General features: G+C 39.9%; 1 protein-coding gene across 8 annotated transcripts in view; it reads right to left on the minus strand.

Moving 5' to 3' along the window:
• The window catches only part of SORBS2 (sorbin and SH3 domain containing 2), a 237,125-nt gene that overhangs the window by 74,579 nt on the left and 135,227 nt on the right, over window positions 1-27,319 (minus strand). For 5 of the 8 annotated variants that reach the window (XM_037994454.2, XM_008000474.3, XM_037994473.2 and 2 more), the window contains 4 exons: window positions 25,258-25,350; window positions 19,391-19,417; window positions 19,035-19,159; window positions 2,126-2,264 (listed from right to left, as the gene is read on the minus strand). In XM_037994454.2, the coding sequence (XP_037850382.2) occupies window positions 2,126-2,264; window positions 19,035-19,159; window positions 19,391-19,417; window positions 25,258-25,350 (384 nt within the window). The remainder of the gene's footprint in view (window positions 1-2,125; window positions 2,265-19,034; window positions 19,160-19,390; window positions 19,418-25,257; window positions 25,351-27,319) is intronic. The other 3 variants (XM_073017778.1, XM_073017779.1, XM_037994486.2) reach the window with 3 other exon arrangements.

Below are 27,319 nucleotides of genomic sequence, written 5' to 3' on the forward strand. Positions count from 1 at the left end.
TCCTAAACTAAATAGAAAATTCATCTAGGGCAAGGTAGATGTACATATTCCCCCGAGACCTATCACAGCACTGGCCAGCTGGAATTTGTTCAATGTTTACATGTGGAATGTCTTCCCATGTAGAATATTTTACATGTAATAAATCTACTTATCAATATGTCCTAAAATCGAAGCCTATCTACATTCAAGTATTTATATTTTTTTGTTGGATGGGGATGGGGACAAAACTGTATTCACTAAGACAGGAAATGAGACGGAGTCAGACTTTGTTAATAATTATTTGGGAAAAAGCTATGGCTAGAATAAGTTGTCGAGTTTTACTTCAGATGTGTGTAAATGCATAGTTTCATTTTAAACCATCTAGATATAATGGACTTCCATTATAATACTACACTATGGGCTGATTGCTAAGGGCAAAATGTCAGCATAAGCAAGTTTGACTTTCTTAACTCTAAAAGGACATCATTGTGGGATTCACAGATGATCCTCAGGCATAGCATCAGCAAAGGCACAGATATATTTAGACTTTAATAAATCCCACGGCTACCTTTAAAGTTTTATAGTTAGAGAGCTTTGGTTGACCTCAGAAGTTGAGTTCCATCATGCGTATGCTGGATGCTGACATAAAATGTCCCTGAATAAACAAACAACACCATAGCCTTTTAATACTGAGTCAGTGCTGGGGAAGGAGATGTGTTGTCTGCCGTCAAAGAAGACACGGTGGTTCAAGTCCTGGATTTTAGTTTCTTTCCCCCTGTTGCTGGCCCCTGTGGCCAGAGGACCAGGCCTCTCCTTTTCTGGGAGGTGCAGAATGGTCCTGCGGTCCTGAGAATTGCCCTCTGCTCCCTGCTGTCCTAGAAGCTTCCTAGTAAGTCGACTTCATGGAAAGTTGTTCAGCCTGAATTCCTATGATAGTTCAATTTCATAATGCTTTTTGATATTTTAGGTTTTTAAGTTACATTTTTACAAACTAAGAAATATTTATGGGCTGGGCATGGTGGCTCATGCCTGTAATCCCAGAACTTTGGGATTAGTCCCAGCACAAGGCAGGTGGAGCACCTGAGGTCAGGAGTTCAAGACCAACCTGGCCAACATGGTGAAATGCTGTCTCTACTAAAAATACAAAAATTAGCTGGGTGTGGTGGCGGGTGCCTGTAATGCCAGCTACTCGGGAAGCTGAGGTAGGAGAATCACTTGAACACAGGGGGCAGAGGTTGCAGTGAGTGGAGATCGCGCCATTGCACTCCAGCCTGGGCAACAGAGCAAGACTCTGTCTCAAAAATAAAAAAAAAAAGTATTTATCACATTATTTTCTGAACTATCCGAATATATTTTACTATGTAAGAGCATTTCTATCACTGTATAGCACAGCTTCTTTCTCAGGAGGCCACAAAGAGTCCATGAGCCCCATGAAATTACCTGCTTACAAGTTTTTATGAATGTCCATATGTCCATTTGTTTTCTGGAGGAGAGCTCTGTCTTTTACTGAATTCCTAGTCCTCAGAGGGTTAAGAACGATTGCTCTATACAATGACCGAACCTTCATTTAAGGGAACTCTTAAGTTTCTCTTGTGTGGCTTCCCGCTACCATATCCCTGACTGCAGGTCTTCCAGCCTTGGTTTGAATGGTGGTTTCCTCCTTTGTGAGCCAGTGGATGACTGCGTCACTGCTTTGCAGGACAGCCTGTCCTCCTATTACAGTGTTTTACCTGTCAAACGATTCTCCCTTATATAGACCCCAGGAAATTGTCCACAGTGGACACGGTGGAAACTCTTCCAAAGACGAACAAGCTGCCCTAGTGGAAAAGCCTCCTTTCATGTCCTCCAGTGGCGTAAACCCCCTTACCCTAAGTAACCATCTTCTTTTTCTTTCTGCTCCACCACCCCAAACATTTAAGTGCCCACTCCAGGCTCAGACACAGGTGGAGTCATTGTCTTGGAAGAGCATGGTGCCCATTTTCTCCCATGTTGGGTCCTCTGCCCCAGTTTCTCCCTGGGGATAGGGTCATGAAATAGTGGAGTGCTGAGCACCCCCCGCCTCACCTTGATGCCGCATATTTTTCTCCTGTGGTTGTACTTGCCATATTGAGGTTGCCATGGAAATCAGGGTAAGCAAATTACTTACCAAGGGACCTGCCGTGCTGCATGACGATGCTGGAGTTGAGTGAGGCTGGGAGAGAATATGCCGAGGGGGAAAACGGCCTCTGATAGTAACTCATGGGACTCACGGCACCTCCAGAGTTTCCATTCACTGTTATCTGGCTCTGGGAAAAGTGCAAAGCCATCGAGTTAAATTAGCACATAGTTCCCTGCAGACATCATTCCATCAGGCGATAATAAAAGACTTCCAATCACATGACAGTAATCAGCTGCCAAGCTCTTATTTATTTAGAAAACTGAGGTCAGAGGGCATGGTATGTTCTTTGCCTTCTCTCTCTTCCCTTATTTCTGAAAATCACTCTCTTGTGTATCTGAGGGCCCAGGGAGTGGTTAGGAAGAATGAAAGTGGCTGACCGGTGGGCATGCCACTCTGCCAACAGAGGTGCCAAATGGTATCAGTAGGAGTCAGTAGCAAGTAAACGTGGAGGACGACTTTGCTCTGACAGTCAGAACGTCAGCGGTCAGAATACTGTCGCGCTGTTGCGCATGTAGCGTTGACATGGATATCCTTCGACATGAGGCAAGGGATTGGTTCTCAGACCTAGTCAGGGCTATCTTCTAGTGAATCAATGTTTCCAGAGCCAGGAGAACAACATAAGGAATCCAGCTGTTTGGATGTATATATCATGAAGCAACCTATTCTAGAAGGATCAAATACCTGGTAAAGGATCAGAAAGACATGTTCAACCACTGGCTTCGCCCTACTTCAGCCTCACTGAGCACTTCATCAATCTCTGTTTGATTTCTTAATTATTCATTGTTTTGATTGTTTCGTATCCGAGTATTTTAGAACCCAATGGTATCTCAAGCTTCTTGTTGAAGATGGTCATATATATGCTTCTTTAATATTTTGTATAACATGCAGCCTGTGCTGATGACAGAGTAGATGTTCAACCGGTATCTATTCTGATGGAACGGAATCGGCTTAGTTCACAGATATCGAGCTCAGGACTATCAAGCACGCCTGTCTACCCACAGCACAGTACTGACCATTACGGGACGCACACAATGCATGCACAGAAGATCAAACGTTAGTAAGAACGTTTAGTTAAAATTATAACTAAATACACACAACACACATAGGCACACAGATAAAGAACCATAATTTGTGAATCTTTTCTACTTATTTTAAAACAAAACAAACTTCTATTACACAGGCTTGAAACATAGATATAGTAACTGCATATTTCTCTGATTTCACTTTAAAGCAGATAGGTTTTCAAATGACCTAGAATAAGTCTAATTTCATTACTGTATAGCCACACCACTTATGTCCCCAAATCAATAAACATTTCATTACAAGCCTTACACTTATTGATTAAGTAATTCTCTAAGCTGTTAGAAAAATTACTCTCATATCCTAACCAGCCACATCTTGAGGACCTGCTCCCTGGAGAGAGCTGGACATTCAGATAAGTGTGAGGCACAGGCCTACCCAAATCTTCAGAGCCTTTATGTACCTCTGATGAATGATTGGAGAACACTTTCACCTCCTTGCCCAAGTTAAGTTTGGTGGATCTTTGTCAATATCATTGTAATAGTATTATAACATGTTATAATTAATGTTAAAAACCGAAGAATCCTTATTAAAAACCGTCAGGTTAACTATGTTACTAAACTTACAAACTTGCTCTGAATCCTATTTTGATGGTTTCAGTAATATTGACTAGGGGTTAAAAAAGCAAACACTGAGAGTAGATTTATTCTTTTATTGTGTTAAACCAATCAGGATTTTATGAATACAATAGCATCATTAGCATTTTAGAAAATACTGTATTGTTATAGTGAATTCCTTATTAGGAAAAACATGTCATGAATATTTGCAATTTTAAACTGATAATTGCAATTAATTTCTCTCACAAGTAGTTCTGCTTGTGCCCACAAGACTGTATATAAGACAGTCTCCTGTAAAGTCTTAAAAGCAGAAAATTGAACAGGTTAGTTGGTAGACTGATGCCCTCTCACTGCCTTATATTTTTGGTTAAAGGTCCTTGTGGCCGGGCGCGGTGGCTCAAGCCTGTAATCCCAGCACTTTGGGAGGCCGAGACGGGCGGATCACGAGGTCAGGAGATCGAGACCATCCTGGCTAACACGGTGAAACCCCGTCTCTACTAAAAATACAAAAAACTAGCCGGGCGAGGTGGCGGCGCCTGTAGTCCCAGCTACTCGGGAGGCTGAGGCAGGAGAATGGCGGGAACCCGGGAGGCGGAGCTTGCAGTGAGCTGAGATCCGGCCACTGCACTCCAGCCTGGGCGACAGAGCGAGACTCCGTCTCAAAAAAAAAAAAAAAAAAAAAAAAAAAAAAAGGTCCTTGTAAAGTTTTAAAAGCTAGGAACCATTTGAAGCACAGTAAGGCATGGGAGGAACCCACACCTGCGGTGCTCCTGGCTGGTCCCGTGTGCGGCAGGGAGGAACTCGCTATGGGGTTAGGCCTGGAAAACGAGGCTCCCTCTGTAGCCAGTCTCTGAATGGAACATTTGAATGCAAAGTGTTAGACGCAGCCACTGGGGGAATACTAAATCCTATTACCAAAAAAGCATCTTTTACTTTTTGTAAATTGCAGTGTCTTAAAAAACATATGGCTTATTATAACATTTCTCTGTGCGTAAAATTTGCAGATTTATGAGCTTGATAGAACATAAAACTATGTAGCACAAATAAAATTTTGTCTATGACAGTGCTTAGTTGGAACTTCATTATAATATCAATTTTTAAAAACCCATTTTTTTTTTTTGCGTGAAGCTATGTGCCTCTTAAATGGAAGCCATTACTTAGACATTATATGCAATACAGAATCTGTGCCATAAAATTTTGAAACATTTTAGCCATTCACAGATCATTTATTAGGGACTGCTTATCACATAGATATATTTAAACAATATATGTATGGAAAAGATGTTTATATTGCATAAATGAAAGACAAATTGTTGATATACAGAATTTAAAAATGTATTCATAAATTTCTATCCCGAAATGGCTCAGGAAGAATAATTTTAAAAAATAATACAGCTAAATTTCTGAAAGGTAGGTAAGATTATCGACATCATTCACTCCTGGACAACAGATAATTCAGAAGTTGTAGCTATTAGAGAAAGAGGAGCAAGAAAAATTAGCCTCATGCAGTCAGTAATCATTTATGTGAGAAACGAGGTTATAGAAAAGAGTCACACAGGACACATTAATGTGAGTCTGTGAGAAAAACTATTAACGTGTATTAATACTGGGTTAAAATTTTTTGAAAAATTTTAGACTTTCTCTACGACCATAACATATTGTGATGTATGCTTATCTAACAAGGCAAATCACTGTACAACTCATCAGCTACAGTAACACGGGAAACCATAAGTAACCATTTCAGAGTAACTGCAAGTAATTTTAAAATGAATGAAGAGAATATAAGTGACTTTTTTAGCCTTAAGCAGGCTTATGAAGATGTCTAATGATTTCCCTGACAGATGGCACAGAATTGGTTTCGGAGTCAACACCTATGCAAATAAAAATCTCAGCTGAAAAATGAGATGGCACAATAAATCAGTCCTTTTAAGGAAACGGTGGAGGCAAAGAAAGGCAGAATAATTACATGCGTGGCCGCAGGGGTGGTTAAGGTGGTGCCATCTGTCACAGCAGACCTCTGACCCCAGGTGGGGGAGGGTGTCTCAGAACGGCCAGTGGTGTCAGAGTCACCAATCTGCAGCTCCTCAAGCATGGCTGTGGAGGACTCACTCTCCGAGCGGGAGGAGTGCTCGGCCAGGGAGGAGTCTGTAGTCAGAGAGCCTGTGTCATGGCTGTGGACAAGGCTTTCAGGAGCTGGGAGCAGGTGTTTGTATAAGCAATGGGAAAGGCTGTGGGGTTTATGCAGGTGTGAAGGCCCCAAACCATCGGGTGGCGGAAGGCTACGTGATGCTGAGCTGGTGCCACTGCCTGGTGAAAAAGTGGCTCGTTTCAAAGGTACCACGGAAGGAGGGCACGGAGGAGAGGCTTCTGGTGTGGTTTGTCTGTGTGTCTGTGAAGCATTTACCTCCAACACACTGGCAGGTAAGTTCTGATTTCCAAGCTGAGTATGAGGAAAAAATAATAAGAGATAAATTATCCAATTAACAAAAGTACCTCTTTTTTGCAATTTGGCAGAGAAGGCAAAGCATTGGTTTTATTTGCAAGCACTTCAAGGAGTTACATTCAGATGGATTAGGTGCCAACCACACAGTGCAGAAAAGCATGAGCACAGGAAGAAAGTGAACCCAGTCGCTGTGTTTTGGAGACAAGGCCGGTTTTCACACAGCACTGCAATGTCATTTTGGGTAGGGCTTGAGAGTATTGGCGTAATGAAACTGTTTCCTCAGGAGTTTTAGTTTTTGTATTTGTGACGAAGATAAGATATCAGACTATTGGTCAGCAGAACTGGTTTGCCCTTCACTAGAAAAATCTAATCGCATAACTGCTTCCCCCTTGCCAAAATGTCCCCAAAACATAAATCTGTTTGTCTTATTTTTTCCTGGTTTATGAATCTAAATACTGATAATACTAAACACAACCAAGTGGAAAAGATAAATGGAAACACTATTTTATTTCCTTTCCACTCATGAAATCTGTTCTTTGATTTCACTACAAAATAGGAAAAGAATTGGACTTTAAAAATATCCTAGCAATGCAAACAGAGGTACCATGTGTGAAAATGAAAACCAGCCACCGATAACGGTTAGAATGCACCCTAGTTAGTTAGAACTGTGGTTGGCACTAAATCTTAGGCAAAGGAGAAAGAAACTGAAGGAAAAACAAAAGATTGAACAACTCCAAGCCTATATATAGCCCAAGAGGCTAATCACAGGGAGGGGATGCTCTGTAGAAAGAAGAGAAATGACCGTTTGAAATTTTACAACCACCTGTGGTAGCCTTGATGACGTCTGACCGCACATGACAAACAGGATGATAAGCACTGAATTCAACATAAGTGAATAAAACTTCGAAGCAAGTTTCCTTACTTATTTTTTCTACCTTTCAGAATAAATATTTTTTTGGAGGGGATGTTTGGGGGAGGAAATGGTTTGAAGATAGATGGTCAGAGGTATTGTGAGATACTAATACAAAGATGGGAAATGAATGAAGGAGAACCATTTACACTTAGAAATATTGCCTAGTAAATGTTTAAGGGGTACAGTTTGGTGTTCTTTGGCGGCTGTAATTTTCATAATGACTGATGTCATGTGCGTTGTTAGCACGATAAAAAAAGTTACAATACTTTTTTTCTCAGACTTTTACTTGAATACTTTTAAAAAATCCATCATATAAAAAGGTCTCTCTGAATCATAGATCCCTTAGAAATCTGATAAAAGTGACTGATCCTTCTTTTAGGGAAATGCACAAATTCATACATACAGAAAGTTCTGCATAAACTTCACGGGGAGAGAGACACTCTAAAGCATATCCTTAATCTAACGGGTTAAGAAACCCCAACCTTGGATAAAAAGACAGATTTTCTTGTCCTAATCTTACTTAATATGATTTTTTCTTGTTCAAACAGAGTCATTTTAAATGTGTGTGAGATATATATATATATATATTACTGTTTATGGTTGTTTAAATCTCTAGAAATAACTGACAGAAATCTTAGTTACCCAGAACTTAAAATGTTTGGGTAGGGATGCATCCTTATTACTGAGTGCTTATAGTAATTGCAATTTTATTGGAGGTAAAACTACAATATTATGAAATTACCATAATTCTAACTTAATATATTAAAATTTTGCTATAAGCCTGAATGTAATTCAGTATAAAGCAGTTTTTGGATAGCATCAATGAAATTTCCCCTAATAATGCAGCTTTACTAAGGATGTTTCCATGTAATATGAATCTCTTTTTAGTTTTATTTATGCTAAATGAAAACTATGAAATAATATAAATCATACAAAAGGATTTGAGTTATTTGCTCATAAGACTTTTCCCTTTCAAATTAAAAGAAAATAAATCTAATGACTTTAACTCCTGTTGGATTGACTTGTCCATAACCTATGACTTGAAACATGTCAAAAGCTAAAGCGTATTCTTTCTAAAATCACCATTGTCATGGGTAATAAGATCATTAGTTTGCATAGCATTGTGTCTGGGGATGGCCCTTATCCATTCAATTGTTCTTCCAAATAGAATGTCCACAGAAAACAAAATTATTCACCCTTTTGAATTTCTTTTTCTTTTTTTCTTTTCTCCTGAGACGGAGTCTGGCTCTGTCGCCCAGGCTGGAGTGCAGTGGCCGGATCTCAGCTCACTGCAAGCTCCGCCTCCCGGGTTTACGCCATTCTCCTGCCTCAGCCTCCCGAGTAGCTGGGACTACAGGCTCCCGCCACCTCGCCTGGCTAGTTTTTTGTATTTTTTAGTAGAGACGGGGTTTCACCATGTTAGCCAGGATGGTCTCGATCTCCTGACCTCGTGATCCGCCCGTCTCGGCCTCCCAAAGTGCTGGGATTACAGGCTTGAGCTACCGCGCCCGGCCCACCTTTTGAATTTCTTTCACCACCTCCTGACACGTTCCTGGTTTTGAGTCTCTTAATGCACGTGTGTATGTGTGCGTGTGTGTGTTTGTGAGTGTAAGGCATGAAATGCCTCGTGGTGGGTCACATCACACTTACATTTCTACAGATAGAACCAATAATTCAGCAGTCATACTGGTCACCCACAAAAAAGCTTTGGCAAGACCCCAATCTCCACATGAATGGAATACTCTAGAGACCTGGGGGAGAGAAAGACCAAGATACACGTGTTTCTCCTGAGGAAAATCAGAAGAGCAGCCGGAAAGGTGTGAAGGGGAAGAAGGCGGTATTTTCCCCATCTGGACTACCCTGAAAATAGGGAAAACTGGCTTAAAACAAGCACATTTTTTTCCTTACTTCGTGAGTGGCAAGTAGATGACGCAGAAAATCATCCCCACTGTTTTGGGTCTCCTTTTCAAGACTGTGGAAGACTGAGGTGTTTGAATAGGGATCAAAGGTCACCAACCTTTTGTGAGTATACATTGTTTTTTCTTTCCCCCACCCTTGAGCTAGCAGGAACGGGGTAAGGAGAAACACCAGCTAGCAGTCAGGGGCTGCCTGGTCTTCTGCAAAGGACAGGGACAGTACTTAAACCTATGCTTCAGACACCAAGAGAAAGCACCTGCTTACTCAAACTAGCACTGAGCTTCTTCATCCAAATGACTCCAACCCAGAATGCTAAGGAGAGCCTGTGGATGAGAGTGATCACCAATCGACACTGGAGCTCCTGAGGAACGAAGGGGCATGGAGATTCAATGGCAGGTGAGCTTCAGCAGTGGAGAAAGCGTATTGAGTTGGATGAAGGCATTGCAAACTCAAGTGCCCATCATGGGCCAGGAAACTATCCAGGATGTGCAAACCAAGCCCATGCTGGATGCCAGGGAATGATGGGACAGATGGCAGAACGCGGAAGTCATGTTGCCCCTCAAGACGGGCGTCATTTGCCCATATCCTTTGCTTTGAAACAGGCTGAAAATGAAAGCTTACTGTCTCTAAAACCACCACAGTCATGGGTAATATGATTTTTAGTTTGCTCATAAGCTCAGTGACAACACATCTATAGTCACAAGCCCCTAGGCCATCACTTGCTGACGCAGCAGATGTGGAAGCTGGAGGAGAAAGAGGGTAGGTGTGAAGCGGGGATATGAAGGAGTGCATGGCCAGGCCTAGGGAGAGGAGAGTAAAGTGCTTATTGGGGCGCAAAATTTAAAGAGTGACAAAAACTAAGTAATTGAGATAAATTCTGTTTCAATGCAATCTTTGAAAGAAAATCAAGATCAATGCAAAAAAGAAAATATACCCCATACTGAACAAATATGTCAAAAATATAAATAAAGACCAGTGCATGCCAAGCCATAGGAAAAGAGAAAAAAAATGGATCTGGAGTTTTTAACGCAAGAAAACTCATCAATAATATTTTCAAAATCTACATGTTTGCTTATTTCAGTTTTAGTTGAGAGAATAGACATTGACAATTTCTAATTAACTGATGGCAATCTTAAATCATTTTTAATTAATTTAAGGTGAAGTAAACACGTAATAGGGCAAGCGCAGTGGCTCACACCTGTAATCCCAGAACTTTGGGAGGCTGAGGCGGGCAGATCACCAGGAGTTCGAGACCAGCCTGGCCAACATGGTGAAACCCTGTCTCTACTAAAAATACAAAAATTAGCCAGGCGTGATGGCAGGCACCTATAATCCCAGTTACTTGGGAGGCTGAAGCACGAGAATTGCTTGAAACTGGGAGGTGGAGGTTGTAGTGGGCCGAGATCACACCACTGCACTCTGGCCTGGGTGACACAGCAAGACTGTCTCAAATTTTAAAAAAAGTTTATTTTGCTTTAAACAAAATATTTAAGCTTAAAATAATGTGTGAGTTTCAATAAACCTGCATTTCAACTTTTCAAAAAAAATTCTAATGACTTAAACATTCTAGGAAAAAGTTCATTCACAATATATGAAAACAGGTAGAAGGGAGCACAGAATTTCCTTCCACCTCAGGCTCCAGTTGGCTTGATATGGCCCTGTGGCCGACGATCCTAACATCTGCCTCTTAACATCTTTAGTCATTGGGCTTCTAGGCTTCATTTCTCAAGGAACATAAGGGATATATATTAAATGTCAAGCAAAGAAATCTGACAGGCTTTTTTCCAAAGGAGTTGACAGTAATTTTCTTGAAAAAAAAAAATATCTAGGAAGGGGAGTTTTTTTTTTTTTTAACGGAGTCTTGCTCTCGGCCTCCAAAAGTGCTGGGATTACAGGCGTGAGCCACCGTGCCTGGCCGGAAGGGGTTTTTAAAAAACCAGTCTTGGCCGGGCGCGGTGGCTCAAGCCTGTAATCCCAGCACTTTGGGAGGCCGAGGCGGGCGGATCACAAGGTCAGGAGATCGAGACCATCCTGGCGAACACGGTGAAACCCCGTCTCTACTAAAAAATACAAAAAACTAACCGGGCGAGGTAGCGGGCGCCTGTAGTCCCAGCTACTCGGGAGGCTGAGGCAGGAGAATGGCGTAAACCCGGGAGGCGGAGCTTGCAGTGAGCTGAGATCCGGCCACTACACTCCAGCCTGGGGGACAGAGCAAGGCTCCGTCTCAAAAAAAAAAAAAAAAAAAAAAAAAAACCAGTCTTTACCTCCCATTCCCATATCCTTTTGGGACAATGTGCCCCCTCTTTCATGGCCTGTCCTGGGCATATGAGGAGACATGCCCGGCAGCTGTGTCTGTTGCTGGATCATCATTTTGCTGGCCACAGTTGATTAGGAAGGGGGAATGACTGGACTACGCTGGGCCAGTGGGGCCCTGCCTCCCTCCTGGGAATTTGAATTGGGAATTTGAATTATATGACACTGAATGCCCCTCAGGTAGCTGTCAGGTACCCAAATGCAAGGAGTCAGAGAATGTCATGGAAACCCACGGATAACCTGAAGTAACAACAGAGCAGAAAGTAAGAGACAGAACTGTGCAGTTCCTATGACTGAGAAGGATGGAGGGCGGCTGCCTGGTCATTGCCCCATTTCCCTAAGACCTGGCTGTACTGCCTGCATTGTAATGATGTGAGATTGTCTGACAGCCTCATAATAAAAACTATTTTAACCATATACTCCCTACCCAAGACCTGGGCGACAAGTGACCTAAAATTGTCACACAGATTGGGCACACTGACAGCATGTGGCATCTGAATCAGGGGAGTAAATATTTCTACTGTACTCTGTGGTGTTCAGATTGGGAATATGGTTTTGCATCTGGGAAAGTGGCGTATTTTAAGACCATTACCAAAATATGGGATTTCAGAATCAGCTTGTGTGAGAGCATAGAGGTAGCAGAGACTAGTGGCTGAGCTGTGGATCTTGAGTCAGACAGACTTGGGCAAGTTGTTTAATTGCCTTGGCCTTAGTTCCTGCATGTGTAAAATACAGACACAGATAAAACCCATCTCTTAAAGCGTGTAAAAATTAACACGCTTTTAATTTTTACGTGGGGCAATGTAAAGTGCTTAGCACAGTGCCTGGTGTGTTGTAATAGCTCTCAAAAAAAGGAGAATCATGTTTAAAAAAATCAAAATACTGGGAAGGAACAGGAGTGCTCTACACAAAGCCAGTAGCAGGGTAGGGAGGAGAAGGATCACGTGAACACTGTCAGATGGAGGCAGAAGAACATTCTGTCTCTTTTGCTCTGTGGATAACCATGCAGAAGTTAAGGAAGGCAGATCATGACCCAGTATTAGAAATTCTTTCCAATAATTCGATCTCAGAAATGGCCGAGCACTGTACTGCTGCCTTGGAACGTAACTGAGCTCTCAAGTATATTCAGAAGAGGCTGGAGGTCCATCTATTGGGAGATGTTGAAGAGGATGTTTTATTTGTAAATTCATGTTGGCCTCCCAAGTATTCTCTAATGTTCAATTATTTAAATGCACGAATATGCATGCACGTGAACAGACATCAAATGGAGAAATTGCCAAAGACCTGATCAACTAATAGCATTACGAGCCCACAGAAAGGAAGTCATCCTAATGGAAGACATCAATGATCGGGGCTGGTCTTGATAGGAATGTTCCAGAAGGTGCGTTCTGCAGTTCTGCCCCTATCACCCCACACTGCCGACATGTCTGCATTACTCTGTCCTCCTTAGCATCTACATACTGATCTCATGGAGCACGAGAAATGAGTTTCCTCTCCCTTCTACACCACGGTCAGGCAAGTTCCCGTGTTAGCCCCCAGCATATGTGCAGTGGCAGCTGTGAAGGTGCAGCTTTGGCAATTGATCGATTATGTTGTTTCATAACAGACAGGACAAGCTTATCTTCCTGAAGCAAAGAACATAGCACAGATGCCAGAGAAACTCTTTGGGGGTGTAGCTTTTTGCTGGCTTTCCGAAGCGTCAGGCTTATACCTTCACTTACTTGACATTGAGAACAATGTGACATTTTTAGCAACAGGATATCTGGTCACACAGTAACAGAAGGATAACATGCCTCATTTCTGGTCTGTTTGCAGGAGGACAATTAAAGCACATGCCATTTAGAAAACATTATGAAAAACTGTCAAATATGAAGAGAATTTCTAACAGTGACCTGTAGTTTTCTTCTTAAACTAATGATCAGACTTTAATAATAACAAAACTATGTAAATAAAACTTCTGGAACACTGAAATGTACTTTTCACATCTTGGTGTACTTTTATTGCTTGGGCCTGGTAATTCCTGGGAGCCTCGTTCTTTATAATGGAGCACATATTTGGCTGACTCCCAGTGTATAACAGCGCCTGGCGTTGGCTAAGACTTGCCAGAACGCGGAGTGCAAGTGTTTAAATTGGAAAGGTCACCATTGTGAAAGATCATTACATGAAAATGAGACTTAAAAATGAAGCATATCACAGTCATCAAGACGTAGAAACAAACCAAATGTCCACGGATGGATAAAGAAAGAAAATGTGGTGTATGCACCCACTAGAATACTATTCAGCCTTAAAAAAGATGGATATCCTGCCACATGCTGTAACATGGAGCAACCTGGAGGACATTATACCAAGTGAAAGCCAGTCTCAGAAGGACAAACACATGAGCAGAGAGTAGAGTGGTGGTTGGCAGGGGTTGGGGGCAGGGGGGAATGAGCTGCTACTCAGTGGGCATGAAGTTTAAGTTATGCAAGATGCACACATTCTAGAGATCTGCTTTGCACAGCATGGTGCCTACAGTTAACAACACTGCACTGCACACTTGCAAATTTCTTAAGAAGGCAGATCTCATGTTAAATGTTCTTGCCAAAATTTTAAACAGAGAATAAAAACTGCAACAGCTTCATGCTACCTTTTTCACAAAGCCTGAGGAAAGAGGACACACTATGTTGGAACAAACTGCAAGTCTGTTGAAACAAACTTTTACCCACCAGTAAAAAAAAAAAAAAAAAAAAGAAGTATTGTTGAAAATAATATATTTATTTTTTCCAATCAGATGCATCATTTGGAAAAATATTATTTAATCATGATGACAGCTACTGTAGGTTTAGGAATTACTATGAAGCAGGCACCATGCCAAGATCCTTATATGCCTTACTCAAACCTCCCAGCAGTTCTATAGATGAGAAAACTGCTGCTCGGGGAGGGTGAATAACTAGATGAATGGTTTTATGTTAATAAGATCTTGAAAGAGCTGACTGCCCAACTACTCTCTTCCCGGTCTGTCTCATACCCACTCCGAGAAAGCCTCCTTCCTCACTATGGAATCAATGGTAAGTTTTCAGATTTCATTTCAAACCTGTCTTATCAACAGCATTTGTGCAGTGAACCATCCCTTTCTTTCCACACATTTTCCTCGCATGGCTTTTAGGATGCCACATTTTCCCGGATTTCCTCCTCCCTTAGAGGACGCTGCTTTCAGTCTCCTCGGCTGCTTCTTCCTCTTAATGCTGAGATTCACTCAGGCTCAACTCTTGGTCCTCCTCTTTTCTCTGTCCACGCTCCTGGTGATCTCACTCTGTCTCATGGCCACACAACCCATCGACAAGCCAATGGCTCATATCTCCAACGAGGACCTTTCCCCGGGAAGTACAGGTTCTCACATCCAAATGCTTACTTGACCACTTCATGTGGGTGTCTAAGAAATGCCTCAAACTTCCTGTTTCCCAAATGGAACCTTTGAAGTTTCCACCAACCTGCTCCACCCACAGCTGTCCAGTCTCAGCTGAAGGCAACGCTGTCTTCCAGCTGGAGTCAACCTTGACTTTTCTCTTCCTCACATCCCACATGCAATCTGCCAGGAAGTCCTGTTTGCTTGACTTTCAAAATACATTCTCAGAGTCTGATTTCTCACCACCTCCTCTGCTGCCCCCTGCTTTGAGCCCCCATCATTTCTCACCTAAAGGACTGCAGTAATTACCTAAGTGGTTTGCCTGATCTCCTCCTTGCCCCACTATGGTACGTTTTTCACTGAGTTGCCAGAATGATTTTGTTAAAATATAACGGAAATAATAATGGTGGCAGCCTCAACATCCTCCAGTGGCCTCCATTTTTATTGAGAGTAAATGTCAAAATCCTTGCAATGGCTCACAAGGCCTCCCGTCGTTGGGTCTTTCTTACCTCTGACTTCACTTCCTATCACTCTCACCTCACTCACTTCGTCTCCCTCCCTCAGGCTTCCTTCTGGTCCTCCCACAGCCCCAGAGTGATCAACCTCAAAGCCTTTACATAAGACATTCCCTCTGCCTGGAATATTCTTCGCCCTTCAAAGCTGTTCTGTCTTCTCAGTGAGGTCTATTGATTGAGTTACCATACCTGACATGATATCTGGTCTCCACAACTCAGCTTTGCATGGCATAACTCAATTTCCATAATCTTCTAATATATGTAATTTACTCAAGTTCTTATTAATGTTTGCTCCTCCTGCCACACACAGACAAATTTTAAGCAGGAATGGTTTCAAATCCAACTCTGTCACTAGAACAGACTGGACATAGGTTAGGCACCCAATAAATATTTGTTGAATAAATAGCAGTGACAGGATCTCAAATCTTAACTTTTGGATGGTGCCGATACCCTGGGGATTATATAATCAAACCAACCGTCTCTGCTCAGCCTGGATAAAACCATGCAAAATGAAAAGTATCCGCTTGTTTTCAAACATCACAAAACCATTCTGAAGAAGCAAACCATGTTGGATGAGTCCAGTGACTGACATGTGTTCCTATGACTTCTCCTACGCCTGCTTCCTGGCATGTCCATCCTGGGACACTGGCGAGCCTGCTCACTGACACTGGCACAGGCCTGTCTGTACAGTCGCCCAAGGATTTTGCTCCCTCAGATCTTCCTGGACTCCTGAACCTGATCAAGACGCACCTGCCTTAGCTTCCACCGTCATGGCGCCGTGTCTCCTTGTCACTGGTAAGTAACTATTTAGCAAGGAGAAGTAGCACTCTTTCAGAGTGGCGGCCCTGCAGCCAGTCTGCCAGGGTATGCATCCTGGTTCTGCCTTGTGCCAGCTGCATGACTCCGGGGGAGCAACTTCGTGCCTCAGTTTCCTTAGCCATAAAATAAGGACAGCAGTAATACCTACTCCATGGGATTGTGGAAATCATTAATAAACATAAACAAGCTGGAACAGTATCTGCACAGAGTAAACCCTTAATATCTGTTAACTGCTATTAATGTTGTTATTATTATTATCATCTGATTTCACAGGTACTTTCAGAAGCTATTACCTTAATTAAAAGAAATCGCTCTACTGAATGAATTTTGCACATCTCGATTAGCTGATGGAGAAGATATTTGAGTAGAGGTGTGATAATACCAGTTTGTCCTTTTAATCATTTCTGTTTAAGGCTCTTCTGCTTTATGAGTGGGTGGGGGGATCTTGATGTCAGTTAGTTATCTTTTGGAGATTTTCTGCACAGTTTAAAAATATATCTCCTGAAGGATATGTTTTGGATGATCTTTAATAACACAGATACAAAAAGGAATATTATACAAATTATTTACTTAGACACCAGTGTTTTCAATATTAACACTGCTGCTGTTGCTGCTACTATTTTATCTTTTATTAACAGCTATCATTTATTGAGTGCTTGCTCTAGCCTAGTCTATGGTAATTCCCTAGTCTTATCATAACCTATGAATTAAGGATTAATTAGTATTCTCATTTCTTTGTTCGAACTCACAGGAAAGTTTAGATGAATGTCTCATCACATAGTGATGCCTGGATTAAATTCTACAGTTTACCCTTAAAGTTTATGCTCTTAGCACTACATTGTTTTATGGAGAAGTCAAAAAGAGAAGCACATTTCTCCTGCTGACAGACTAATACACGTAAGCAGAAGGATGCTATGAGAGAATTCTACATATATGGAAAGAAAGATTTACTTCCTGCAAGTCTGGATAATAAAAGTTGGCTAATATACTTTCTGAAATGATAAACTGATTAAGTTTTAGTGAAAATGAATATTGGGTTGCAAAGAAATAGACACTGCGTAAAATCAAGATAACCGTTCCCTGCCAAAGCAAATTATAATTGACAATTATTTGAAGAGATTTTACACATGTAAATAAAGTAAATCTAAGTGCAAAAAGGTCTCATATGAAAAATATTTCTTTGAAACCTAAACATGCTTTAAGTCCTGAAATAGTTTGCAGTGTCTTAAATAACAGAGCCCTCAATGATTTTCCATAAATATCTAGAAGGAAAAAAATTTTAGAACATGATTTCTGGATGAAAGATCTGTATATGCATATTTACATTTAAAAATACCTAGACATTTGCTGATGAATTTAGTAGGGTTTTAAATTTGAAAATGGTTTCTTTCTCCTTTCCCCTCCTGCTTGGAAACTAAGAAAGCATTAGGTCATATAAGAAGCCCAAACCAAAGGAGTTAGGGTCTCTACAACACACATGTATTAATACGAAGAGACTGAGAAGCATAAGGTACCACCCTGCAGCCTGAGGACTGAGAGGCCACTGCAACTGCAGATTTTTGTCTCTCTTGCTGAAGAGGTATCTTTGCAGTCTCTGGAGAAAGCTCAGGTAGCCGTTTGTGGCTTTCAGGATCCTGTCCTGAAAGGGGAGCTATCTGTATGGAAAGAAATGCTGTGTGTGTCTCAGGCACTGGATTAGGGGTCAGTGAGCAGGGCCTTTTGAGAAATGATGGTACTTCAACAGATTTGGAAAACTGTGGAGTATTAACAGGGCTGCTACTTCCTAGATCCTTGTTATGGGTTAGTTTCAAGGTAGAAATCCTCCGCGTTTGAGAATCTTGCCTGTAGTCCTCTTGTAGAACTGGGGTGTTGATGTTAGTGAATGGTGCAGGATCCGTGCTGGAAGTTGCTGGTAGTGGATTAGTGATTTTTTGTGTATACGACATGGTTGTGTTAGATTCTTCAGAATATACAATTGTCTGTCTCGAATCTTCATTGGAATACATAGTTCCCTGAGGAAGTTTTTTGTTAGTAGAGTACTCTGTATTGGAGGGAATTTGTGTGTTAGTTACTAACTGGTCTAAAATGACACCCTTTGTGTGACTGGTTATCAAAGAGCTATGAAAGCTCTCTTTTCTGTCTGGTGGAGGGGGTGCCTGGATTGACAATGGGATCCAGAGAGAGAAATAAAGTTGAAAGAAAAACAGAGAAAGTCCAAGTTAGTCATGAAAGAAACCAGTGTCAACCTTGCCTTTATAGAAGTAAAGCAATGCCACACCTTCTGATTATGCTATCCATTTTGTTAGCTAGATTGAGTGATCATTTTCATTCCCTTTAGAATGCACTTACATTTATTATCAATGTTTGCCCTTAGGGGAAAAAAGTGTTTCCAGAGAATACATTATAACCTTTGTTCCACCTACATTCTGGGAAATTATGTTAAAAGTGAACATGTGTTCTCTTGGCATAGTTTTATTAGACTTCGAAATATATATATATATATATATGGTTTATTTAATAGCATTGTTTTATAACAATTTTCATGCTTGGGGCATAATTTTACTAATATCTCCAACACAGAGCTCCTTTAGTTAATATAATAGTTGCATACTCATAATTATTGAATACATAATGTATTGCTGACCTCATCAGTTTAAATCCAAAGCATCAGCTGTCAGCTTTTAAAGAATTAGAATATATGCTAGAGATTATGTTAGAAACTGATATACTTTTATGAGCTTAATCAGAAACAAAACCAAACCAAACCCTTGTTTGTTAAAATTTGTTCTCCATGTTGTAAATACAAGCCTGGCAAGTAAACTAAATACAAAAGCAAAAACATATTAAAAATAAAACATGTATTGAAATACGCACACTAGGAAAGAAGCTGTAAGCAGTGGTCTTTATAATAATCATGCCTTAAAATAATCAGTAGACAAGAGTGTGCAGGGTTACCTGAGTTGGTGATCTTTTATCTTGTAGGTTTGGTCGAACGCTTCTAAAACCTTTTGCTGCAAGAGAGGAATATGTAGCATCTCCGTTCAGTGTCTCTTGATTGCCATCATTGTAAGATCTCCAAGCTTTCATTAAGGGAAAACAATTGGATACAAAAATATCTACGTTCACTTAAACATTTTTTATAAAATTTATTTTTATTTCCAAAATTGTAGTGTTCTTAATAGAGGTTTAATTTAATATGCATAACAGTATATGAAATTTAAATTTAACATGAAGTCAGCACATGTGGCTATGAATAGGTTTTTTAAAAGTCACAAATAATGTAATAGTTATTCAGAATATTTTTTCTGTACCTGAGTCTGGTGACTGAGAATCACGGCCTGAAAGAAAAAAAAAATGTTGAAATGAAGACTAAGGTGAAATAAATTAATAACCCAGTAAAAATAACATGGCAAAGAACTATATGCATTATTTTTGCAAACATTATTTCAGTTTTAAAATCTGGGTATGTCAAACATACCAAAGGGAGGCTTGTACATTTATTCTTACTTCAATTAGAATGTCATTCATTAAATATCTATAATATATAAAATCTATATAGCAAACACTAATTTTTCCCGTCAATGATGTTGTAACATGCAATTTTAATCTTATTATGGCCAAAGATGAATATGTGAATTCCTAAACATCAAATTAAAGGATCAAAAGAGATCTGGTTTATAAACAGCACTAACTCAAACCACCAGATCCTTAACTTTCAATGCCCTGCTGTTGATAAGCATATTTAACTCCTGGGTTAGAGAACTGTACTCTGTAGTTTGCATTTTTTTTAACCTTAGGAAACTGTAGAACCATATCATGTGACATTTTCAAATTATTCTCGAGACTGAGTTTTTTTCTTATTGCCATATAAAAGTCATTTTACACTCAAATATGAAAGAGCTATTACAATATGTTCCACTGTCTTTCAGCTAGTAAGCTGTGGAAAATAAATTTCAGTACTAATAAATTGCTTTTGGTAAGGCAGTTGGCAAGTTATCAGTGATATATTTGTTATCAATTTTATTGAAGTTATATATTCCAGAATCTTCTATATGCACATTTGAGGTAATCAGTTTGCACGTTTAACTCATGTATATTTGAAGTCATCAGCTTGTGTTGCCTGGTTTATTAAAGCACATGGTCAACTTTACTTAGATTCATTAAGCTTTTAGCCCAACCTGCTGTCCAGTCCTGGATTCCTTCTGTGTGTCCCCAGGACCATTATTAGATTCTCATTTTAATTCATAAAACAGGAACTTTACATGCTGAAAAAGTCTTTGTTTTTCTTTTAATGCTTCAGAATAGTTATTTTCAAGTTTAAACACAAGAATTTAGAATGATAAAAATGGGTTGAGAAATGCAAGCATCTGATTTTTAGATAAAATATCTGATATGGATTCTTTCCCAATCAAAGAAAGAAATACAAATGTGAGTCAGCACAGAGTACATTAGAATGATCCCAGCTCAGGTGAGCCAGAGAAGACTAATGAATTCCCATTCTTTATGATCATTGATAACTTTGTATGGATTTTATTTCCAATGAATTTAAAATTAGAGTAATAAAATGGGTACCATAGAGAAAAATTACTTTGAAGAATTATGCATGAAATGCTTATTGGATCCTACTTCTAGAATTTGCACAATTTTTTAAATTGTATTTTTTTTTTAAAGATGGGGTCTTGCTATTTTGTCCAGGCTGTCCTTGAAATAGTGGGCTCAAGAGATCCTATAGACTCAGTCTTTTGGTTAGCTGGGGCTACAAGTGTGTGCCACGGGGCCTGGCCCTCCTTCTAGGATTTGATGGAAGCAGAAATGATTGAAATTCTTTATCAGTTATATGATGAAGATAAAGAAAAACACAGTTCGGCAATATAGAGCAATCATCAGAATTCTGTTTTGGGGCACTCAGGAGAGAGATTTAACAACCACAAGGCTGCCATCCACTGTGGACAACGAACAAATTTTGGAATTTGGGAAAGGACAATGAAAAATAAATTTTGGGATTGGGGAAGAGGCAATAAAATCGCCCAAAGCTCCTTTATGAGAAGAGAAGCAGCATTAATAACAATGATTATATTCTGATTATTTTGTTGAGCATAGGGAGTTTCTTTTACGCTTGGTTCGGTAAAACTGAGCTGAAAAGAAGGCGTGTGGTATGTGCTGGGCACGAGGTAATGGGAGCCAGAGGCTTGGAGGTGCAAGGGGTGTGGGTGTGGTGAGAAAGAAGAGGGTGTACTGGGCAGGTCTGAAGGACACTGGAAATAAACTCCCTCTAATAGTCTGTAGGGGGCAGGCTCTGTTTCTTCACGCTGGTCACCGTGTTGAAGATGACAGGGCCCCAGGAAACGGTAAGTGTGAGAATCAGAGGCCAGTCACTCCAGCCTCTACTGTGGGTCTCTTCCTGGGACACTGGGCCCCGGGATTTCCAAATGAATCTGTCCCTGTGCCACTGGAAACATTACAGTAAGAGTGGTGGGCTGTGCTGAAGGGCCTTGCATCACACAGTGGACACGTGTGTGCAGAATTAAGAGAAAGGAGAAAATGGCCATGAATTCGAACTTCAGGATGAACCAATATTTTAATAAAGCTTATGTTGATGATTAAAGCCTGCCTTGAAGTGGGTGGTCTTTCAAGGAGACTAAAGTACCTATCATTTGTCTTTCTTTAAAATAAATCCAATTACAGATACTTGGAACACCCAGTCCTGATTTGCTCTTTATTATAGCCTCCTATATGGACACTGTTTAGCATCGCTCTGCTTTTATTTTATCCCTGCAGGAAAGCCTAGGAGAGGGAGGACACCTGTTTTTTGGAGCAGGTAATAGAAAGTATCATGGATCCATGTCAAGTAAAGAGAGCATAGGTTAGAAAAAAAAAAAAAAGTCGGTCAGGTAAATGGCTTGGCAGATGTGTGGGGAAAATGGTTTCCCCCCAAATCTGCAACATTCTTGATGCACATTCACTTGTAAAAAACACACAAAGCTAGGACTAGGGGCCTGAGTCCTTCATGTTTAGTGTTTTTTATAGTAGATAGTCACTGCTTCACTAAAAATCCACGAATGACTAGATGGTGTACGTTTTTCCCTTTCCTGGCTGTTTTGCATGTGAATATTTTAACAAATAGGGTCTTGAAGAATGAAGACCTCCACATGCTCTTACCAGCACTCTTCCTTGTGTCGAGGCACAAACTAGTGAGTATCTGTCTGGAATTGTGTGCAAGACATTCCTGGTTCCATGTCAGGGGTGGAACTGGATGCCCTCAATGGCCCTTTCCACTATTATGATTCTAACATGACAGCTTTCATGTAGCTGTGTTTGTGATACGGGTCGCAGCATAATCTCTCCTCTCAGGTTTTATTTAAATCCCTTTTAACTGATATGCTATATTGACACTATCACTTATAATTTTCTTGAAAATTATTTTGATGCCCATAATTCATTTCTTTAGAAGACTCAAGTGCTTTTCAAGAATTATTTTGAAATGTTGATTAAATTCAAGTCAACTAATTGAGTGCCTACTGTGTTTCTATGTACAATTATAACCCTTTTCATTTATTTTCTTCATTTACTCTCTTTTATTCTGACAAATCCTTGTGAGCCTGGGAAACAATTAAGCTTTCAGAGAGGTAAGAAAATGACAAACATTTTTTCTTTTGAAAAAAAGGAAATGAGATCTAGACAGACTAATTTTCTTAAGGGCATAAAACATGCAGGTGGTATTGACAAGACCCTGCCTCTTGGCGGAGTGGTCCCCATACTGCAACAGGCCACTCTTGCCAGAGTTCCTTTAGGCTGCCAAGTGGTTTTGGTGAAATAAAATGTTTTTCATTGTTTCTCAATAGTCATTGTCTTGGTTCTAGCATAGGTTTAAAATATCCATGTGTGCTCTGATGGACTGTCCAGTGGGAATTTACTTCTTATAAAAGGAAAAGAGAAAGACAGAATCACTCAGGGGACAAAGAGGTGGTGACTCAGATTGACTCTCTGATCTGAGAAGGGAGTGAAAATGGCCAGGGACCTTTTGTGGAGGTTTTACATAAAGGTCCCCGGCCTTTTGTAACAAATTACGAAATTGTTGTATTTTAACAATATCAAAGGCAATAAATATTTATCAATTCCCTTTTGATTCACATAAAGACACTGTATCATATAAGTTCTTATGAAAGCTACATAGAATGTAGTTGTGCATATTAATGCTGACTTCTTTATTCAAAAATGTAATGGAAACTTCTTTGAAAAAGGGGGCCAGGTGTGGTGGCTCATGCTTGTAATCCCAGCACTTTGGGAGGCCAAGGTGGGCAGATCACTTGAGGTCAGGAGTTCGAGACCAGCCTGGCCAACATGGTGAAACCAGGTCTCTACTAAAAAAATACAAAAATTAGCCAGGCATGGTGGCAGACACCTGTAATCCCAGCTACTCAGGAGCCTAAGGCAGGAGAATGCTTGAACCTGGGAGGCAGAGCTTACAGTGAGCCGAGATCGTGCCACTGCACTGCAGCCTGGAACACAGAGCAAGACCCCGCTCATCTCAAAAAAAAAAAAAAAAAAATTCTTACTTTATGTCTAATTGACACACAAAAAAGGCTGTTTTTAAACAATTATGTCCAAAATTCAGTGGACTTCATTCTCTAGAAATCTTACTCCTAGTGATAGAAAACTTAAAATAACCGAAAGCTGCATTGTTATTACTGAAGATTATTTCATATTCTTGAAGTGCGAATTATTATTATTATTATTATTTGCTGTTGTAACTCTGAAGCATTACATCTTTTCTATTAAGTCGAGTTATATGAAATTGCGTGTATTCATATAACTCTCCACATTGGCACTGTCGAAGCAGTGTGCCATGCCCTGGCATATGCAGCAAGGTTCACGTCTGAGTAGGCTGGGCTGAGATCCTATTTGGTTGAAATGTCGATGACATTCAGGGTATTGGCATTCCAATTACACGATGGCCCTGAACTCTTAACATTTATTGTCTTACTTGCCTTCCTTCCTGTTTCCCATAGTATCCAATGTAAACACATCTGTAGTTTTTCTAACACTTTTGTGTGTTTATACATGCATGAGCCAATACATACAAATAGAGATTTGTAGAAAGATGTTTTTTAACCAAAATGAGGTCATACTATAAACCTTGTGCATTTTCTTTTAACTTAATATATAACTGAACTCACTAGCCGGGCATTTAAACTTGGACGTTGAAATCCATTGTGGATTAGAGGTGGTGATGGAAGTGAGATTCTCCATATGGAAGTCCGTTTTTGTTTTTCTTTCTCAAGAGAAACTCAGTAGTTTAGAATTAAGTGACTGTAAAGCGAAGACCACCCTGAGTATTTAATCAACTGCTAGATGTATGTGTGTAGAAGACTGTGATATGCGTAGTGAGAATTAAAATTATTTAAAGACTCCCCATCCCTTTCTCACTTCTGCTGTAAGATCCATTAATCTTATAAATAAAAGACAAGCAATCCCCAAACTGCAACTAACCAACCAGCCAACCAACCAACCAGTCACCAACAGGTGTGAGTCTATTTCAGGGTCTGGAGGCATTGGGCTTGCTGGCCACCCTCCGACCTTCTAACAGCTGCACCCCCTCCCAGTGCAGACTGTGCCTTAGGTACTGTGCCTAACTTTGGTACTGTGCCTTAGGTAGTCACAACAGAGATTTATTATAAAGAGACCACCTGAGTGGATGCTGAAATCTCGTGCCCCCAGTGACTTCCTATCTGTGGGCACATGTTAGTCTTAATTAGTCAAGATTTTGATATGTTTATATATATATATTAGAAGGGTCTTTGCTGACTGGATTAAAGGAAAGCAAAGGTGTCTTTCAAAACTAATGTTCTATCATTCTGTTCGTAACCTTTGACAAACCTGTACCCTTGTACTCCTATCCCAACAGTGTTTAGGTTAAAAAAAAAAAACACGCAAAAAACCTCTGAGTTATCTTAATGAAATATTATGTTACTTAAGTTCATGAGATAACAAAAACTTAAATAGTTATTAACACTTGCGGTTACTCAAACTATTTTTGGCAAGTGACGGTTGTTTTTAATTATACATTTGAAATGTTTCCTACAAGATCTCATTTTCCTTTGCTTTTTATGTTTAGAACAAAAACAGAAGAGCTAGAAGCCATTCAAGTGCGACATTCTGTGAGTTAGTGATATTATACCTGCAGCCAATAGGTTTGGAGAACTTTGCACTCTCTTCACAGATGTTAGCGTAACAGACATGGTGGCACGTTTGCGAGCACACCCACCGCTATCTGGAAGCAAAAAAAATGATATAGCAGAGGCCAAGGCAACGGGAAAAGCACGTGCAGTATCATGCGTTGTAAGTGAAATGTGCCGGACATCCATGAGAAAGATGAACAGTTAGAATTAGTAACCATGGAATGCACCTGCCAGTTTCACACCACCCTCAAACTAAAACAAACAAAATGAAGCAAAACAAAGGAAGATCAGGGATCTGTCTTAGAAATTGGTGTCACTGTTTTAGTGAAAGCATGGAAGACTTAATACTTAACATTTTATGGTTTTCTTTGTGAAAACTCAGGCACAGAACTCAATCTTGTTTATACCATTTAAATTCAATTTATACTAAATCTATAAGCATTGGAGCTGGCTTTCAGAGTCAAGGATCAGCTTGATGTCAGGATTAAGGGCCATGGTACAACACACTTTTAAGTTAATATCATTTAAGTTTTACCATCTTCTAGCTGTTATAATTCCCAAAGAGAGCTTGAATAATTCTTGCAGTAAAAATTATTAGTGACACAGGTATGATATATTTTTTAGGATCCACAGAGGAACACATGGCATTATGGAAAGTCCATTCTTCCTGTGGTTATTGTTAGTTATGCAAATAACTAGCCTTATTAAAATAAAAGTATTGCTATATATGGTATTGAAATGACCATGTTTAAAGAAAGGAGTATATTGCTTTTACTTTTCAAATTTTTATTTTTAGAGCTGGGTCTTGCTCCATCCCCCAGGCTGGAGTGCGTCATAGCTCATTGCCGTCTCAACCTCCTGGGCTCAAGCAATCCTCCTGCCTCAGTCTCCTGAGTAGCTAGGACCACAGGCACACACTGGCTCACGTTTTCACTTTTTGTAGAGACATGATCTTGCATGTGCCCCAGGCTGGTCTCAAACTCCCTGACTCAAGTGCTCTTTTCACCTCGACCTCCCATTACAAGCATGAGCCACCGCACCTGGCCTCATTTATTGCTTTTATACTTTTAACAATATGTGTACTATGATTCATATATTTAAACTTATGCAAGTCATAATGTGAAATAAAATCTGTGTAAGTTCATCAGTCATTTTAATGTGCTATGAGAAGTTTAGACTTCTAAATTTGGAAGAGAAGTCTTTTAAAATTGGAAGGCCAATGTTCTATTTATGACCAGATTCAAATTCCACTCTTACATTCCTCTGTAATATGGTATGTGCAATAAATAGTTTTGCTCATTCTCCTCATTCTGCTTATTAAAACCAAATTAAATTAAATCTTTTTGAAAGTTATAAAAAAAAAGACAATATAACCACCGATATAGTAACATAATCATGATATATTGTGACATGTCCATTTTTCCTTTTTCTTTATTTTCATAGGGAAAGTATCAAGTTTGTTTATTGGACATGACAGAATTTAGATGAGTAAAGATGCTTGGAAGGATAATTCAAATGATTTTTTAATAAAATTTGTAAATAGTAAGATTAATAGAACTTAAAATCAGTGGAGTAATTCTTATATCAAAACTTCACTTTTTAAAAGTATTTGTTTAAAGTAACAATTTCTTAATGTAGAAAATCATTAAACCAGAAAACCAACTTGAAAGAATATTAAAAGAAAATGAACTAAATAAATCAAAGGTTATAATTAAGAACCCAAAGAAAGTGACACAAATGGTAGAAACAATTGAAGATTCCTTCAGGAGAGGCTCAGAAAGGATTTCAGCAAACTCAGCAAACTGAAAGTGCTTAAGAGACAAGGGTGTCTGATAAGATGGAGGAAATGTTATTGCTTCCAGGAGCTGTGAACTGGTTAAAATGGTTGTGTAGTCAAAGGTGTTGAAAGTGAAAACGGACATCACTCTAAGAGTGATTTTATTTCCTAGTTCTATTAATTCCGAACATCGAACAAGCACATAGGTGAAAAGAGAAAATTCCAGAATGACAAGATCCAGGGTCACAGGTTAAACCTCTGGTGTCCACCCTGTGGGCTGAGAT

Source organism: Chlorocebus sabaeus, chromosome 7 (assembly GCF_047675955.1).
Source record: "Chlorocebus sabaeus isolate Y175 chromosome 7, mChlSab1.0.hap1, whole genome shotgun sequence".
Classification (NCBI taxonomy): domain Eukaryota; kingdom Metazoa; phylum Chordata; class Mammalia; order Primates; family Cercopithecidae; genus Chlorocebus; species Chlorocebus sabaeus.